The following is an 18,884-nucleotide window of genomic DNA, read 5'->3' as shown; positions in this document are numbered from 1 at the left end:
TTCAGCATCAGAAGCAAAAGTGAGTCTTTAGAAGGCACCTTGTATAGTACCTTTTGTGATATTAAAAGCCGCTGATTGTTACTTCCTTCATTCGACCATCCTGCAGAGAATTCGCATTACATGAAAGCGCTATTGTGTGAACTGACTGATTCTTAGTGAGTGGGTGAAGAGTACGTTTTCCATGTATTCACATAGAAGGGAGCAACATTCTCTAAGACTGTGCATCCCTGTGAGCTTGCCTGTCTGAGAGTAGAATCAAGCTAATGATGGCTGCCACTTGGTGAGCTCCTATTGAGTGCCATGCACTGAGCTAAGCACTTTATGCACATTCTCCCTATTTCCTACAATTGTCCTCAGGCTGATATTGCTACTCCAACTTTCCAAATGGGTATGTTAAAAAATAACAGAAGGTCACAAAAGGGAGAATTTGGCAAAGCCAGACCTAAACTTAGCTGTTTGGTTGCACTCACCATACTACTTCATAATTTACTTCTCTATATACAGTTTATAATTTTGCTAGTATACAGAGAGAGCTATTTACTATTATTATAAATGAGAAAGCTAAGTTTTGGAAATGTTAAGTGAATGTGGTACAAATAGATATCTATTCCATTGAGCCCCCTCTTGGGGGCACAATCCTACGGTACTTATAATTAGGGGTATGAATGAGTTCTTACAAATCATCTAGACCAGTCCCTCCCCTAGATCTCTCTATATAATATTTTAAGACCTGTACAGCATCTTCACCAAGTGACTAATACTTTTCTGCTGAAAGTTTAGTGTTAAAGAAGTCAGCTTCTTCCTTAAATACTATCATTATAATGGCATGTCACATACTGAGCCACATAGTTCACAGCATGATCTTATATTCTCTTTTATCTCCTAATTACTTTTAGGGTTTCCCAAAATTCTGCCCTTAAGACCTATTAGACCAGGTCTGGAATTCAGTCCTCTTATACTTACTTCTCCAAACCCTTGACCCAATAAATAGCATATTATTTCTAATGAGGAATGTGGGGCACCATTTTAAGGTTAAAAAACTTTTTCATTCAAATTATGTCAGGCAATATACTAGATGCTTAGGCATCCAAGACTTAGCATCCCACTTCCATCATTAATGTAGTTTAGTTATATGTCCTGCTAATGTAGGATGTGGGATTGCATGCTCCCTTCCCATTAGGGTAGCCAAAGAAGGCCACAGCAAAATGAGGGTTGGAGAATATGAAAGGTCTACAGATTTGTCCTTATCAGTGTATATGACAGATGTATACCCAAAGGCAAATAAATATATGACCCAAATTGACCCAAGTCCCTCCTCTTATAATTTTAGACTCTTCCTTTTAGTTCTGTCTCAAGAAGAGAAAATAAAAAGTACTGATCACTTTCTCTTTCTTAGCACTTCTCATTTTCTATAAGAGTACTTCATTTATATACTCTTGCATTCAGTAAATAATGGGGAAACAAAGATAAATGAGATTTGGTCCTGATCATCGAGGAGCTAATATTCTAGAAAAGGGAAGCCATGCAAACCAATTATGACAGTACAGTGAGGTGAGGGTCCTGCCTGAGACACCCTGAGGGCTTTGAGGGCAGTCTCTTTGCTGGGGGATTAGAAAGCTCAGTAAAGTCTAAATCATTCTTACTGCTACCTCTAAGAGAAGGGAGTCATATTCCTTTGACCCTGTAGCTTCAGGTGCTACACAGATGAAGAGTATTTACCATCACAGTCACCATTATCACTGTCTTAAGCATTTATTTTTTCTGATACAGGGCAGGGACTAGAATGAGGTGAGTAAGGAGCTGATGCTGGCTGAAAATTTTATGGGACATAAAAAAACTCAATAATTAATTAAGACAATAATATTTTAACTCAATATTTTAGAAAATTAAAGCAATGCAAAGGAATTCCTAATGAACAAGATATCAAACTTTTAAAGACAGGTCAGTCTGGTGTTGGTCTTATGTACTGTGGGATAACATAGAGGTCCAAGGTTTTGTCTGTTTGTCTTTGAGTAGCGTAGTCTAGTTGAAGTGATGTGAAAGGGATGTAAAAATAAACAAGGTGCCTGTTTTATTTTCACTCTTTTGATGACAACTTAGAAATCTGACCTCAACTTCAGTAAGAGGACAGCGTGGGAGATTAGTAGTTGATTTTCCTTATACAACTAATGTCATATGGGAACCACCAAAGAAATTCAATAGCATGAGCCCTAATAGCCCACCTTAAAAAATGAACCCAGACTATTATTCTAGATTCAAGGAACCTCTAGACATTTTAGCAACAAAATTTGGTAGAGCTTCACGCTGGTGCTCTGTAATTAGGGACACAGCTATAGCTACCCTCTATATGTCTGCATCTTTTCCTTATTTTACCAGCTGATAATTTCTGCCCCTTTATTCACATTCCATAGGAGAATCCAATTGGCTTAATCCTTTTTTTCCCCATTTGAGCCCTACCCTACAGGTCATAGTTGCAGGGTGAGGGGCCTAATCCTGGTCCAATGATCTAAACTGCTGTGGCTAGGGAGGAGACCAAGAAATTGAGTTGGGGTCAAGTGGGGAAAATGGGAAGGAGCCTTTGCAACCAAGGTAGTTTACCTTAGAATAAGGTGTAGATGAAGCACCTTCCTCCAACACACACCAGCATTGTGGATTTGCAATTAAAAATGACAAGGAAGCAGAACAAATAGCAAGTGCTAATGGAGTGCAGAGAAAAAAGAGATCACCAAGGGTCAGGATGTGCTAATTATATGCTATAAGAGCCTGCAATTATAAAACCATAGATATGCAAATAAATGCTGGTAGCTCAGCAGATGACACTACAAAGCCATTTATCTATGGTTCCTGATAAGTAGACAGCAAGAGAAATGATTTGTTTATAAATTCACTTAGAAATCACTCTAATATCTCCAACTACTCTTCCCTCTTCTGGGGGAATCCACAGAATAAAGAAAGCCAGTAGGCACCTTGGATTGGATTACCATATTCATTACCTTCTGACCCAGGCTATTCTGGATGCTTATAATAAAATAAACAGGCCCTTCATTGCGACCAGCTGAGTCACACTGCCGAAAGTCATTTCCCCAAGGCACCTTTTTACCAACTAAATGGGAAATGATGGTGGCATCTGTTCCTGCCACCCAGTGAAAGCTCATAAATTGGCATTTCTTGTCTGTCTGGTGAGAGGTCACAGGGAATATAACTGCAGGGAAGGACTGCTGACTGCCAATATTAGGCCTTCTGGAACACAAAGCTGAGAAGTCTTCGAGGAACTCACTATGCCCATGGAGTTACAGTGGCCAAACTCAAACACATATGAAGCCCATCCCTCTGAGGGCAGATGAACTGTGCACACACGCTTTAACTTCGAACTTAAAGCCCATCAGTTCCTGACAACCTTGGAGTTTTGGTCCTTCTAGTGTAACCTGTGAGAATTAATAATGACCTAAAAAATTTAAACCTAGCCGGGCGCGGTGGCTCACGCCTGTAATCCTAGTTCTCTGGGAGGCCGAGGTGGGCGGATTGTTTGAGCTCAGGAGTTCGAAACCAGCCTGAGCAAGAGCGAGACCCCGTCTCTACTAAAATTAGAAAGAAATTAATCGGACAACTAAAACTATATAGAAAAAATTAGCCGGGCATGGTGGTGCATGCCTGTCGTCCCAGCTACTCGGGAGGCTGAGGCAGGAGGATCGCTTGAGCCCAGGAGTTTGAGGTTGCTGTGAGCTAGGCTGACGCCACGGCACTCTAGCCCGGGCAACACAGTGAGACTCTGTCTCAAAAAAAAAAAAAAAATTTAAACCTAATTAGGAAATGCAAAATAACTTTTGGCTTCCTTGAAAGAACCAGAAGTTTTTTTTGTTTGTTTGTTTTTTTCTTTTGATGGAAAATGGTAAACAAATTATCCATTAATTCAAAGAAACAATTGTCAAGTACCTAAAACGTGACATTTCTTTGTTCCGAGCATAGCCTGTATAGTGCTTATTGTATATTATACTGTGTCCTAGTACATAATATACATATTATATGATAGAATATGTGACAGAATCCCAGAACTGTATTAAGGCTGTTAGACAGAAACCTTCAAATGTGAACCCCGTTTTTATGCCGCTTGAAAGGAGATTTTCACTGATACTTTTAGTTTTGTTGTTTGATTGAAAGAGGACCTTGTCAATATTGCAAAAGGACTTTGTCAAGTTTGTCAAGTGGTTTGTTATGTTTTGGAATTTTTTCATCTATTCATTTTCTGCAATATCAAGTGTTCTCACAATCAAGAAAAGAAAACGGATTTGATATGTCTATTCTTTACCCAGTGATTGTAGAAAATAATGAGTAAATAAATAGGAAAGGAATGAAAGATGAAATTAAAGGTAAAAATGAACCTCCAATATCAGTAACTATATCTCTGCATTGATAAAACTTTGAATGATGCGTAATTGAACTTAGGCGAGTAATCAATCCATTGTGAAACAATTCTGAAAGTAACTGTAAGCAAAGAAATAAGAGCTTCCTTTTAAAATCCTAGGTATCGAGGCCTGCCCCAAGTACCAAATCTACTAAATATGTGAATTATATAATAATATCATAGCCATAAAATCGTTCAAAAATATATAGGTAACTTTCAAGAGTTCAATACTGAACAAAGTACAGGGACTTATTTTCATTGTTTTGAATTCATTGTCGTGTTCAGAAAGTAAAATACTTTTCCTTAATTTAGTTTATGACCTAAAAGAAGTCATGGATTCCTTTTTTCTAAGGTTCTATGCTGGCAGTTTAGATTAACTACCATTTTATGTACAATAATATTTTTAAATAAAGATGCAGTGAGTTCTCTAAACAGTCATGGACCTAAATTATACAGCAAGAGAATAGCTGTAGAGGTTGTTAGATGGACTCCAAACATAATTAAATGTATTAACACCTATGGAAGGTCCTATCTGTAGTTATTTCTTTGTATTAATATTATATTTACAGTCTTAAACTTTGTAGGAGTACATCTGTTAATATTAGATCCTGTTTATATAACAAAAAATGACACTAACTTAAACAACTAAGTTTATTTTTATCTACATAAAAGAAATCCAGAGGTAGGCAATCCAGAGGTGGTATAGTATCACTCTGTATCATTGAGCTCTGTCTTTATACTCCACTCTGTGTATAGTTTGACTTCATCCTCAAGGTTGCTTCATTGTCCAAGATGACCACTGAAGATCCAGCCATTATGTCTGCATTCCCAGTCAGCAAACCGAAGAAGTGAGAGAGAACAAAATTATAGGGATTTCAGCTAAATCGCCTTCCCTATAATGCAGCCAACCCAGAAGTCCACAAAACCCTTCTGCTCAAATCACATTGTACCACACATTTTCATGTGGTCACATCTACCCGCAAGGGAGGCTGAAGAATGAAGTCTTTATTTTAGGAAAAGTGAACAATGGAAAATTGGGTTTCTATTAATAAGAAATAAGGAGTAAATGACATTGTTTTAGATTTTTACTTTCACATATGGTGAAATGCTACTGGTTACATAGTTGTTCCTTGTGTGTGCTAATCATGCATGTCTTTCTCTTCCTCTTGTATTACCAGGCCTCCGGAACCAGTTTACAGCACTGTGAACAAACTGTGTGATAAGCCTGCTTCTCCCAGGCACTATTCCCCTGTTGAGTGTGACAAAAGCTTCCTTCTCTCAACTCCCTACCCCCACTACCACCTAGGCCTGCTCCCTGACTCTGAGATGACCAGGTACTGCATGCGCTTCTTCACCTCATCCTCTCCAACTGCATGTGCTTCCACAAGGGTGAATGGGTAGAATCTGCCTCTGCTCACTTCTCTTACATGAAACATCTTCCTCAAGGTGGAGGGATGTTCTGCTCCCTTGTTGCAGTGGTAGAAATTAAGAACATGGCCTTTTTTTCCCCTGGTGTGATCACAGAGCACGTAGATCACATGATGCTTCACATGTTCTTGGTTCCCATACATTTTAATAAGGTATTAATTATATTTTTCCAGAAGAATTAATTTTGGAACTAATTAGCATCCTTTCCCTCATACGGAAGGATGAAAGAGAACATGTATTGAATATTTTTTGAATAATATTTAATAAGTGCTTACTATGCTCCAGGTATAACATAGCCTAAAAATAGGTACTGTTATTGCCATTTAATATTTAACTAAAATATTAAATTAATACCATCACTTAACCTCCTTGAGGTTTAAGCAATGTGTCCAAACTGCACAATTAATTGGTTCCATCTAACCACAAAGAACGTGAAATTAATGTTTACACTATGTTATCATGCTAGGTGTATATATATGTCCTCTTGTTTAATTCCTCCCACCTTATGTAAGGAAACAGATTTAGACAGGTTAAAGCATTGCCCTCAGTATGATCTTGCCAATAAACGTGGAACCCAGACTTGACCCTAGAATGTTTTAGTCTTTCCCCAACAAATTTATAAGCAAATCATTCTAGATCTAAAGTTTGGACACAATTCTGTGTTAATATTCTAAAGCATATGTGTGATAAATAAATAACAAAATCCCTATCTTCGCATAGTAGCCAAAGCCAGAGGGAACGGGGAGAGGAAGCAAAATAGAATCAGTGTTCCATATTGTGATGTTTCTACACGTGATGGGGTGTTTATATAGTTATGTTTTCAGACCAATATCTTCATAATATTGTTAGGATTGACCAAATATAGATTTTAGAATGATTCAAAGTGAAAATGGTTATAATCAAGAGGGTCTCCTTACAATATCATCTTTATTTTTTGACATTTTCACAGAATAAATTTAGAAGTCAATTACTGGTCTCTCTAGGGATGTTAAATAACAAATTTTAAATTATATGTAGTATTTTCAGAAATAAATGAGAAAACATATTTTGACTATGTAATCAGCTGGACCATTTTTATTACTTTGCAACAATTAAAGCCTAATAGTTTTTCAGAATGCTTTATAAATATTAATTAAACAAAAAAATATATTTTAATAAGTCATAAAAACTATTTCTTGATGGAATAATACCATTTCGAAGCTAAGAGGACAAAGTCACCATAGTCATAGGGAGGTGAGAAGGTGCACACACCTACAATAACGACGTCTGTTAATAGCAATTATGCACCTATAGTCAGCTACATAAGGGCAGCTAACATTTAATCAGCTCTTCCTCTGTGCCAGACGTTTTGTTAAGCACTTCTTATGAATTATTTCTTTTAATCCTCACAGTCACCTTATGGGGTAGATGTTATCCTTATCTCTGTTTTATAAAGGAGGAAATTGAGACTTGAGAAGTTGCCTCACTTGCCCAAGGTCATCCACTAGTAAGTGGCAGAGCTGGGATTCAAATCCAGGTGAAACTGACCTGGCAGACCATTAGCCCCTGCATCTGCATAGGCATGATGGCTTGCATATTTTTGCTCACTGGAAAAATTATCCATTTCTTTTTTTCTATCTTTTCTCTATCTTTATCCTGACTTCTCATCTCCCTTTCTCTGGCTCTAGTCAGTAAATCTTTTCTTTTTTTTTTTCTTCATACTATGCTCTTTTTTGATTAACATAAAAGTTACATTGGTTTCTTTCTACCCCACTGGGGATTTTGAAGCATCCATCTGGAAAAACTCACCAATAAGTAGCTGATAGAATCTACTTTCTATGTGGACTCACCAGATATTATTCTTTTCAGTTTACTTTCTGTAATGTGCATTATGGAGACCATAGGGTTTATTTTTTTCATTTTTCAAATTAAAAAAATATTGTTTAATATTGACTGTGTCTTTTTCAAATTACTCACCCTCAGCAATTCTGATAAGTACTTAACCCCTATGTACCATCCCCCTCTTTGGGAATTCTATTTTCTATTTATTCTATTTTGTCCCCTTCTTTTACCTCCTTCTTTTTTCTTTTCTCCATTATCTTTTTCTTTATCTTATCTTTCCATAAAAAAAGTCGGACACACACATATACACACCTATTTTAGTGGCCTTGTCACCAGTACATTGATACAAAAAACCTTAATTTCATCCCACTTTGCTCCGCCTCCGTACTTCTCCAGCTTAGTGAATGGCACATGCATCTACCCCATTGTTCAAACCAAAAACTTGAGAGTCATCCTTACCACCTTGTTCTTTCTCACATCAACCATTCAGTCCATCTTCAAATCCTGTTGATTCTACCTCCAAAATATATCTCAAATTTATTCACTGCCCTTTACTTTTATTTCCACTACTTTAATCCAAGCCCCCATCATCTCCCACCTATAATAGCCTCCTAATTGGTCTCACCACTTCCACTGTTGTCCTTCTGGCTTATTCTCAATGCAGCCAAAGTGATCTGTTAAAAATACAGATCAGATCTTATCTCTCCTTTTGCATTAGGATAAAATGCAAAGTCTTTAACATAGCATACAGGCTCTGCATGATCTAGCCTCTGCCTGCCTCTTAAACATCTCATTTCACTCTTTCCTTTGCTGACCACACTATTCACGTTGGCCTTATTTTTATTCACAAAATGTACCAAATCTCTTCTGGTCTCAAGCGCATCACACGTGTTTTTCCCTGGAACTGAAAAGCTCTTCATACACTTTGCCTGATTAACTTCTGGTCATCTTAGATCGAAGCTTAAATTGCATTTCTTCAGAGAAGCTCTCTGAAAATCAGCTCTCCTATTACACATTCTCACTCATTTTTTTTCCCCAATGAGACTTAAGCAATTTATAATTATACATTTATTTGTGTGATTCTCAAACTAAATGCCTGTATCACACACTACACTGTAAGCTCAATGGGTGGAAGTATTTCTATTTTTGCACTATTATGTCTGTAACACTTAGCACAGTGCCTGGCACAGCAGGAGCTCAAAATTATTGAGTGAATAAATAAATATAGAAATAAGATCTGCAAACAAGACAAGCAAACTGATACCTGTTTCAGGAAAAAGTCACAGCTCAAGCTGTGCTTTACGCAGTTCTTAGATGATACATAAAAGTACTCCATGAATGAATGAATACATGCATAGAAACAGATAACAATAACTAGAACTCAGTTTGTGTTTCACTCTTACTTTAAACCATTTCGATGATTATTGTCTACATTATAGAGTCAGTGAGGTAACTGTCAGTTCTTCATGAAGACTAAGTAATTAGTTTCAGAGATTATTTACTTATTCTTAAATAGGAAATACCTCCTAAAGTCAATGTTTCTTGAAATGCAGCCAGGGGAAAAGTTTAAGAATTCTGGTTCCATTTATGACATCACCATTGTGTCTTTGAGTAACTCAACGACTCTCAGAAGTAGATGAGAATTTAGAATTAGATAGACAAACTCTTATCCAACTCTAGTAATGTTGAGGAACCCAATCCACTGTCTTCATGGATCTATATTTTATTTCTACTCATGGTAAAATAAAAATATTTTGGGATCTTCTGCCCTAAAATGGACATTATAAGAATGTATCTACCAAGATTTATCAAGCACCAACAAAGTGCAAGATACTATACTAGAACAACTTTTTCCAAAGATGCAAGCTGAAAAAGACAACCAAAGATACTGAATAAATGACTGATTTTTAAGTTACAGTATATAATGATGTATATTTTTTCAAAATTTTCGAGAATTTCCCACAGTTTGTTCCAGAAGTATGCACATACTGATATACCAATTATAGCCTCAGATTAGGATATGAACTAGCTCTAGGAGAGTTAGCTTGTGAAACCACCCTTACATTTATATCAATTTAATTCCTAATCAGCATTCAGAAGAATAGCGGTAAGTCAGCAAAAGCAACCAGATTCAGTCTTCTATACTTTTCTGAGCCTCAGTGGAAATACACAAGTTCTTGGCTCTTTGGATTAACAGCAAACATCCAGGGATGAATTAATTGTACACACAATTTACTTCTGCAAGATCATTTGAAAGAAAACAGAGAAGTTATAAGTTTTCCTTAGGAAATAATTTTAAATTACTTGTCACAGTGCCTAAGGCTGCAGATTATGTTTAGAGTAATTGACTTTTTAGAGCTCACAAAAGCAAGAAATGGGCAGATCCTGAACTCAAACTAAAATCTGAAGCTCTATGAAAAGCAAATGGGATTGCTATGGGACTCCTACTTATCCAGTACATCTCTTTTTCTTAAAAAAAAAAAAAGTTGTTTTTATATTATAATTGGGTTTTCTACTTTGGGAGAATAAGTTATTCAGCTTTTGATATTTCTAGGGCAAGGAGAATAGTATTCTTGGCTGTTTTCTCAACATGAATGTCACATTTTCATTTGTCCTTTTACATCGATGGTTCTAATTATTGTTATTTTGCCATCGAAAACAGAGGCTGAGATAAACCAGATAAAGGCTAATTAAAATATGTTGGCAGATTTTGGATAGGAAATGAACTCTGAAGCACTGTATTATCATAAAATATTTCTACTTGTTGAAGAGATGAAATATGGTGCTTCATCTAGGTACCAAGCATTATCCCGAATGGTAGGGATTCAAAGATGAATAAATGTGGTCTCTTCCCTTGAGTAGCTCACAGATATTATAAATGAAGAATTACTTACTGTGGGATAAATATCTGCTAAAAGGCCTCAATTTCTCTAATGTACCTAATTTCTAGGTAACTGTTAAAAGAAAAAACTTACACAAATTAAATTTAACAGAGTTTATTTGAGCAAAGAACAATTCATGAATTAGGCAGCACTCAGAACCAGAAGAGGTTTACAGAGTTCTGCAGTGTAAGCAGCAAGCTTTTATAGCTGCAGTCCCCAAACCCCAGGCCACAGACCAGTACTTGTCCATGCCCTGTTAGGGACTGGGCTGCAGAGCTACACCCCACCCCATCCATGGGAAAATTTTCTTCCATGAAACTTAGGAAGTGGGGAGCCACACAGCAGGAGGTGGGCGGCAGGCGAGCTGAGCAAAGATTCATCTGTATTTATAGCGGCTCCCCATTGCTACCATTGCTGCCTGAGTTCCGCCGCCACCCCTTGTCCCATGGTCTGTGGAAAAATTGTCTTCCATGAAACCAGTCCCTGGTGCCACAAAGGTTGGGGACTGCTGTTTTATAGACAGAACACAGAAGCAAAGTACAAAAATCCCCAATCTGGCTAAAGCTAGGCATCTACCTTATTTGGACACAATGTCATGAGACATTTGCCTTATTTGGGAATAATGTGATGAGTCAATGGCATGCAATTGGCTGAAACCTGGCTGCTTGTGATTGTGTAAAACACTGCTGTGTGTTATACTCCTAAGTTAGGTTTTGGTTTGTTTATGTACTAAGTTAGATTGCAGTTCCTTATGTAGGAATTCAGAGTATGGAGATAGCTTCAAGCTAATGGCCTCCTGCTTATTTAATTTAACATAACTAAAATCAGACTAGTACAGGAGGTAACGATGGAAGCAAGCATGATCTTAAACTGTCCCTTCTGCAGAGATGTGAACATATACACAGTAATGTCCCCAACTTCACCTTGTTTCACCAATTCTTAATCATTCATAAGAAGCATTATCTATGGAAAATGTAACCTTATTTTCTCATAGGTCCATCTGCTGGTCTAACTTCTAACTATTCTCTACTGGGCTCAGAGAATCCATTTATAATTTACTCTCTTTGTATAAATCATAATGTTGCAGCCTCACACACTCTTAATTTTGGGACACAGAGCAAGATCTTTATCTCACAAAACCTCAATTGTATGTCAAAGTTATGGTGAGCCCCTAAATAGGTACCTCTGGCTGAGGTGAGAATGAATTTGTATTAAAGGACTGTTTATAAAAGACTGTTTCCTTTCATAGCCTAGTGGTGAGTCCAGTGAATTGTAAAGGGAGATGAATGGCTGGCAATATGGAGAAGGGCTGTGCAAGCCGGCCTGTATTTATATAGAGATATAAATACTTTACAATGTAGAATTTTGTTTTAATTAAGGGATCAAAAGTTACCTCTCAGAGCATAGAAAATAAATCTTCCATTTCAATCCTTTAATTCAGTTATGTAGATCTTCAGCTCATATGAAATTTAAAGGATCCCTTAAATGGGTTTTTTTAAGTCAGCAGATATGTATGTTCCCATTTGAATGTTAAACCTATCTTTCGTGAGCTTTCTCTCCTTGCAAATTAACAGAAAATTCATCTGAGACTTTAATGATTTAATTTTTTCAAAACCTGTAAATTCAAGTCACATATAAATTTCAGCCCTGATCTATAAAAGAAATACATGTAAGTCTCTAAAGGTTAGCAGAGAAGGAATAACATAACTTTGCCTCTGTTTTTCTTGGAATTATCAGGAAGACACTAGGCTTATCAGTAGGATTAAGGAAGAAATGTGTTCCAAGTAAAATAAATAGCACAGAGTTAACCCTCATGATGTATAAAAACACAGTGCTTTCTGGGACTACCAGTGTTCTGTGTGGCTGAGGGTTACTGGGTGGGTGATAAGGTTGGAGATACAGGCTGCTGCATGTCATAGAGGGCCTTACTTGTCAGGCTAAGGATTTTGGACTTTTTCTACAAGCAGTGGGGAGCTGTAGAAAAGTTTTAAAGCTAAGCAAAGACACAATCTGCTTTGTGTTTTTAGAAATAAAACTCTGTCAGCTGTGTGGAAAGAGTTTGAAGACAGGGAGAATAGTAAGTAGCATATCATAGAGCAGTGTTGAAATCATGAAGTGAACTGAGACAGGAGATAGAGAGGAACAAATGGATTCAGAATTATTTATCAAATAGAATAGGTGGTACTTAGTGAATGATCCAGGGAAAGAATTTTCTGGCTTGTAATAATATTCACCTGGATGGTGATTCATTGCCTCCTCTTGGAGAGAGTGAGCACTCTTATCCACAATAAATACACTTAAACATAAAATGCTTTAGAAGACAATGGAAGGGAAGAGAGGCAAAATATATTAAGTCTCTTGTTTGAGATGGTGGCAATGTGATGTCGTAGAGGAGCCAAGGGTTGTGCCCAAACTATCTAGGTTCGAAGCCTTCCTTTTGGCCATACTAACCACATGCATTTTAGCTAAACACTTTACCTCCCTCAGAGCCTCAATTCACTCATCAGAAAATGAGAAAAATAATCACATCTGTGCTGTTCCCCTCATAGAATTGTTGTGATGATCAAGGGAAATAGAGCAAATGAATTTTCATCTAGGCACTATCCACATTAGTCATTATTAATTGTTCCCATATGCTTATTCTATTTTAAAGCCTTGAACTTATGTATATTTATTTTTATTGCTATCACAAATCAGGCAGAAAATGTCTGTCATCACAGGTAAATCCCCTGAGGCCATTAGAAAGCTGTTGATGCTAAGTCCATCTATTAATGTCATTCTTAACAGCCATCCTACTTGGCAAAGTCATATATTTTTCCTTTTATTATTACATTTATAGGTTCCCTATAAAAAGTGGCACGTTTCTAAACCCACATGTGACTTCATACTTATGTGAGATAATTTTCTTTTTTATCTACTTATGCAGTGATATTTCTATCCCACAGTTAATCTACGGAGCACAGATAGTAGCCAATTTCCATATGTACCTTATAGTTTCTAATAATCCCAGCAATTTTGCAAAGTGTAGGTTTTGATCTGGCAAGTGGAGGGATCTGCATTCCCACATACAAGCTGATGTTCTTATGGAGACTTAATTGTGTTCACCATGAACACCACAGCTGCTCACTCAGTCCTCCACATGGCACACCCACACTGCCACGAATCTGTAGATTCTGAAAGGAAATCTGAGCCTTGTTCACATAATTCAACCTGGGAAATTGCGCCATTAAAAAGAGAAAGACGATGCTTAACAAATCGTTGACATTCTTATGCCCTTCGAAGGCTGACATAATCTTAAAGAATTCTTAATTTCATTTTTAATTAAAACCAGGAGAGGAAGCCTTCTGGGGATGACACATGAGGCACAGCCCCTTTCTAAGTTGATGTAGAAGCAGCTTCTTCAAAGGCCTTCACTGCCTTTTTGAAGTACGTGATCACTAAACCCGATTTGAATTAAGGAAAATAAGGAGAGATTGATTGACTTCCACAAAATCACAGAGGCCACTCTTGCCACATTTGGTTTTGCCTTTTTCCTCTGTGATGTAAGATATGCAGGGGTTCACATTGAAAGAAATGCCCCCTTGCTTTTAAATTAATGCAGTCTCTAAATACATAATTTAGATATATGGCATTAACTCTCCCCCTCTCCCAACTACTCTTTAGATGCTGGAGGAAAATGTTCTTTCATTAGGAATTTCAGAATTATTTTAATGTACAGTTAAAATTTTTAGTGTAAAGTACAACAGAAACAAGAACATACCCTATTTTAAAAGCTCTCATTTACTCTGCACAATCCTGGGCAAATAGGTGAGAGTGGGAGGCTCAGTCTGGGTCAAAAACCTTGTGATGGCAGAGCTGGGAAGTAAACCCAGCTTGGTCTTACTCTAAAATTCCTGTTCTGTGATGTTCAAATAACTTTCTGTGATAAAATAATCTAAATTTAATTTTGTTTTTTTTTTAATAATTAACAGTGAGATTATTTCTCTGCCTGAGATCATATGAATTTATTTTCCTTTAGTTTGGGGATGTCTTTTTTGTGTTTTGGGAGCAATCTTTGTATTTACTTTAGTAACCATCGTATTATTAGGTAACAATGAGAAAACAGAGAATAAGCACAACTTCAAAAGGAGTCTTCTATGGAGGAAAACTAGCTGTGAGAAAATGCTGTGTAAAAACACTATAGGAAAAAATTATAGGATTCAGAAGGAATTAAGACAGTAATGTTAAACTATAACATCCATGGCTTAGAAATTAATTAAAACCACTAACATGTGTTGAGTGCTTTTATGTGCTAGGCATTGTTCCAAAACTTTTACATGTACTAACTCACCTTATCCTCATTACAACCTATGGGGCAGGTATGATCATTCCAATTTTATAGAAAAATTATGGTGTGTGATTTGACAAACAAATGGAAACAATGAAACGAGATAGTTGAAAATGAGGCCATTAGGACTTACACTTAGAATATTAATTTCATTAGAGCAGGATTTTTGTTTTGTTTACTGTTTCATTTTCTGTGTCAAAAATGGTAACTGACATATAGTACTAATAGTAACAATGATGATAATGATAATGATGGTGACTACAAGGATAATAACAACAATCACTATCATATTAATAATCCTGGCTGGGCGCGGTGGCTCATGCCTGTAATCCTAGCACTCTGGGAGGCCAAGCGGGCAGATTGTTTGAGCTCAGGAGTTCGAAACCAGCCTGAGCAAGAGCGAGACCCCGTCTCTACTAAAAATAGAAAGAAATGATCTGGACAACTAAAAATATATAGAAAAAAATAGCCAGGCATGGTGGCGCATGCCTATAGTCCCAGCTACTCGGGAGGCTGAGGCAGAAGGATCGCTTGAGCCCAGGAGTTTGAGGTTGCTGTGAGCTAGGCTGATGCCACGGCACTCTAGCCCGGGCAACACAGTGAGACTCTGTCTCAAAAAAAATAATAATAATAATAATCTTGTTACCTACCAGGCAGCACTTTATACAACTTAACTCATTAATTCCCACAGCAACCCAGGAAGGTATGTGTTATTATTATCCTACACCTAACATTTTGCAGGTGATGTAACTGAGGTCTGAAGAAGTTAAATAACCTGTCTGTCTAAGGTCACACAGGTAGGATTTCAACCTAAGTAGCCCGGCACCAGAATCTGTGCTTTCAAATGTGTCCAACAAATATTAACTACATGTTGTCTTAGTCACAGAATCTCTTCAAGTATTAAATTCTGCTTGAGAAAAAAGTATACCCCATTAAATTATAGTCAAGTCTCTTTGGATAGATAGGTCCTAAATAGACAGACTAGATAGACAATGAATATATGATTAAGAAACTATACTTTCTAGAGTCAGAGTATTAGGGTTTGAATTCTACCCTGACAACTTTCTAGCTGTATAAACTTGAGCCAGTGACTTTTGCATAAAATAGCAATAATCGTTGTGTCCATCTTATGGGGTCTGTATGAGGATTTGATGAAGCCACATGTAAAGTGCTAAGAGCAATATCGGAAAAATATGAAGCACTCCATAAATTTTAGCTATCATTATATGTGTACGTATTAAATGGCATATTACAACCCCCTAAATAGATACCTCAGGCTGAGGTAAGAATGAATTTGTACTAAAGGACTGTTATAAAAGACTGTTTCCATTCATAGCCTAATGGTGAGTCCAATGAATTATGAAGGGAAATGAATGATAGGGTCATTGGCAGTATGGAGAAGGGTTATACAAGCCTGCCTGTATTTATATAGAGACATGAATATTTTAGAATGTAGAATTTTATTTTAATTGAGGGATCAAAATTTACCTTTCAGAGCAAAGAAAATAAGTCTCCCATTTCAACTCTTTAATTCAGTTCTCTAGACCTTCAACTTATATGAAGTTTAAAGGAGCCCTTGAACAGGGCTTTTAAAGTCAATAGGGATGTGTGTTCCAAATTGAATACTAAAACCTAAGATCAATCTATTCCAGAAAAAAATGAATATATTAGAGAGTAAAGAGGAATTTTATGGTTGGCTTTAAAAGGGGAAAGGTATATTGGGCCACTGAGAAGTTAGCCAGAGCACTTACACAAATTTTAAAAAGGCTCCCCGTTTTCTAGACAAAGGACACATCGTGCCAGGGCCTGTGGCACGGTGAACGGTCCTCAGACTAGATTTCAGCCCTAGCTCATCCCCTTGACCAAGTATTCTTTTGAACAACCTGCATAACATAATGGATTGGCCCAACTGAAGATGGGGTGAGGATAAGAAATCAGAATTTTATTTCTTTTTGTCGTTTCCATCTGCTTCCTTTCATGTGCCTCTGGCGTAATTGCAAGGTTATTATTCTGTCAACCCAATAGGTAAAAAAATGACTAGAAGCTAATGTATGTTTAGAGATATAGGGGTCCAAAGATTGGAGTAAATAATGAGTCCAACCCTTGTATTTTTCTGATGAAGAAATTGTATTAAGTGCATATTACAGGGTTGGTACTTCTGAGAATATACAATCCAGATGTGGCTGAACCCTGTTCTCAGGAAGTTTAGGGACCACTGGGCCTAGAGGGTTTCTTTTGTGGATATAGTTAACAACCATCTGTAATGTAAAAAGAAGTCTAGAAATATATTGTGGATTGCATATTTCAAATATATCTGAATTTAATTAGCTTTTACCCTTATTTATTTTGAATCCGGCCTGATTTCTCCTACAGCTATATATAGATTTGTATTCATTGAATGCTAGGCATTCAGAGACTTCATGTGAAATCTGAAGGTCAGGTGATAGTTTCCTTTCCCACTCTCCCCACTCTAATCTGACTAATTGTTTAATAAGTTCTTACTATCGTTGCTATCAATGGATTCTATGTTACAGTAGGCCCTAGGCTACACTGAGGAAAGGAGCTATAAATTAAAAAAAAAAAAAAAGCCTCTGACCAGACCAGACCAGATTCCCATGAGTATAATTGCTGGAATCCTGTGACTTCTTTTCTTTCTTCAGGGTCCTTTGGTGACCCATGAGTTGTCCTATGCAACCATTTTCACACTTTTACAATGCAACCTTTCTCTCATTGTTTTCCCATAGGAGTCCTCTTACTCATAACAGTTTACTTAGCTTTCTCACCTTTGTCACTGTCCCAAGCCCTTAGGGTGATGTTATTTCAGATAGACATCTCCTCCTTTCCCACCGTCGTCCACATTGAAGCTCCATGCCTAGGCTAGACTTCTAGCAGCTGGGCAGTGTCTATCAGAGACAAGGTGAGAAGCCTTACATCTCTTTCACAAAGACTTTTCTTGACAAAGACTTTTCCTACCCTGGACTGCTACTTCACATTGGGAAGTCTCATGTTATTAGCATTTGAGATCTCCACTCTGGGCTTTGATGGGTACCATAGGGGACCCATGATTAGCTGGGGCCTCTTCCCTCAACCAGGGACTATGACCTCTTCCCTGTTTCACCTTCTCTCTTCCAGAGCAGCTCTGTTTCTGTGCCAGCCAGATTTCCTGCCCTGATTTTCATATTGGAGTCTTCTGGGATCCTTGTGACCCATAAAAACAGCCTCTCATCCAGACTCCTGTCCCAGCAGAGAAACAAAAAAGACAGACACAGAGCAGTGTTAACATTCAGTTTTAGGAGCATCAAACCTTTCTCATAAGATGATCTACTTTTTAAAACCCCAAAGTTAAAAAATTATCACAGGAAGGATGAGGATAGTGACTGTGAGAGATGAGGATAGTAATAAGTGAACGCCTTGGCCAGTGAGGCCTCAGGCAGCTGCTGGCATCCAATAGGTCAAGAATGTCTATAAAGCTCTGGTCAAAGACCTATAAGTCACAGCTCCACAATACTAGTTGTCTTTCCTGAATTCTCACCTAAGCGCATAATGTTGATTTCTTCTTTGCATTCTCTCTAAAAAGCTTCCTAATGTATCCCATGCTCTTGCTGTAGCCCACAATGAGACCTCTCTCATAGAACATCATGGAGGCCTCTCTCTTTCCCTAGGTCAACAAGGGGAAATTCATATGTGCTCAGAACTCAGGTTCTTTCTAACCTCACATCTGCCCTCTCACGTTTGTTGTTTTTAGACCCTTCCTTTCTTCTTGCTAGGTCCAAAATCAGCTACTAAGGGGGCTTGCAGATAATCCTTAATTCTTCTTCATGCACTTCCACCACATAATGCCCAGGGGAATAATGAACCTCAAGAACAGCCCAAGTCAATTTGGAAATTTTCCTCTAATAACTGTGTAACATGAACACGAGCTGTCTTTCAGTCAGCTCTTTATTACAGGTAGGAACCATGCTACAAGTTATCCATGTGACACATGAGCACACAGTAGACATTCAGTCGAATGACACATGGTGGT

General features: G+C 37.5%; 1 protein-coding gene across 8 annotated transcripts in view; it reads left to right on the top strand.

Moving 5' to 3' along the window:
* The window catches only part of DLG2 (discs, large homolog 2 (Drosophila)), a 1,994,579-nt gene that overhangs the window by 1,566,089 nt on the left and 409,606 nt on the right, over positions 1-18,884 (top strand). For 7 of the 8 annotated variants that reach the window (XM_012641828.1, XM_012641834.1, XM_012641832.1 and 4 more), the window contains one exon: positions 5,581-5,736. The exons of the other annotated variant lie outside the window; for it this stretch is intronic. In XM_012641828.1, the coding sequence (XP_012497282.1) occupies positions 5,581-5,736 (156 nt within the window). The remainder of the gene's footprint in view (positions 1-5,580; positions 5,737-18,884) is intronic. 8 annotated transcript variants of the gene reach the window in all.

This window comes from Propithecus coquereli, unplaced genomic scaffold (assembly GCF_000956105.1).
Source record: "Propithecus coquereli isolate 6110/MARCELLA unplaced genomic scaffold, Pcoq_1.0 Scaffold170, whole genome shotgun sequence".
In the NCBI taxonomy this organism is placed as follows: domain Eukaryota; kingdom Metazoa; phylum Chordata; class Mammalia; order Primates; family Indriidae; genus Propithecus; species Propithecus coquereli.
This window is presented reverse-complemented; position numbering and strand designations above follow the sequence as displayed.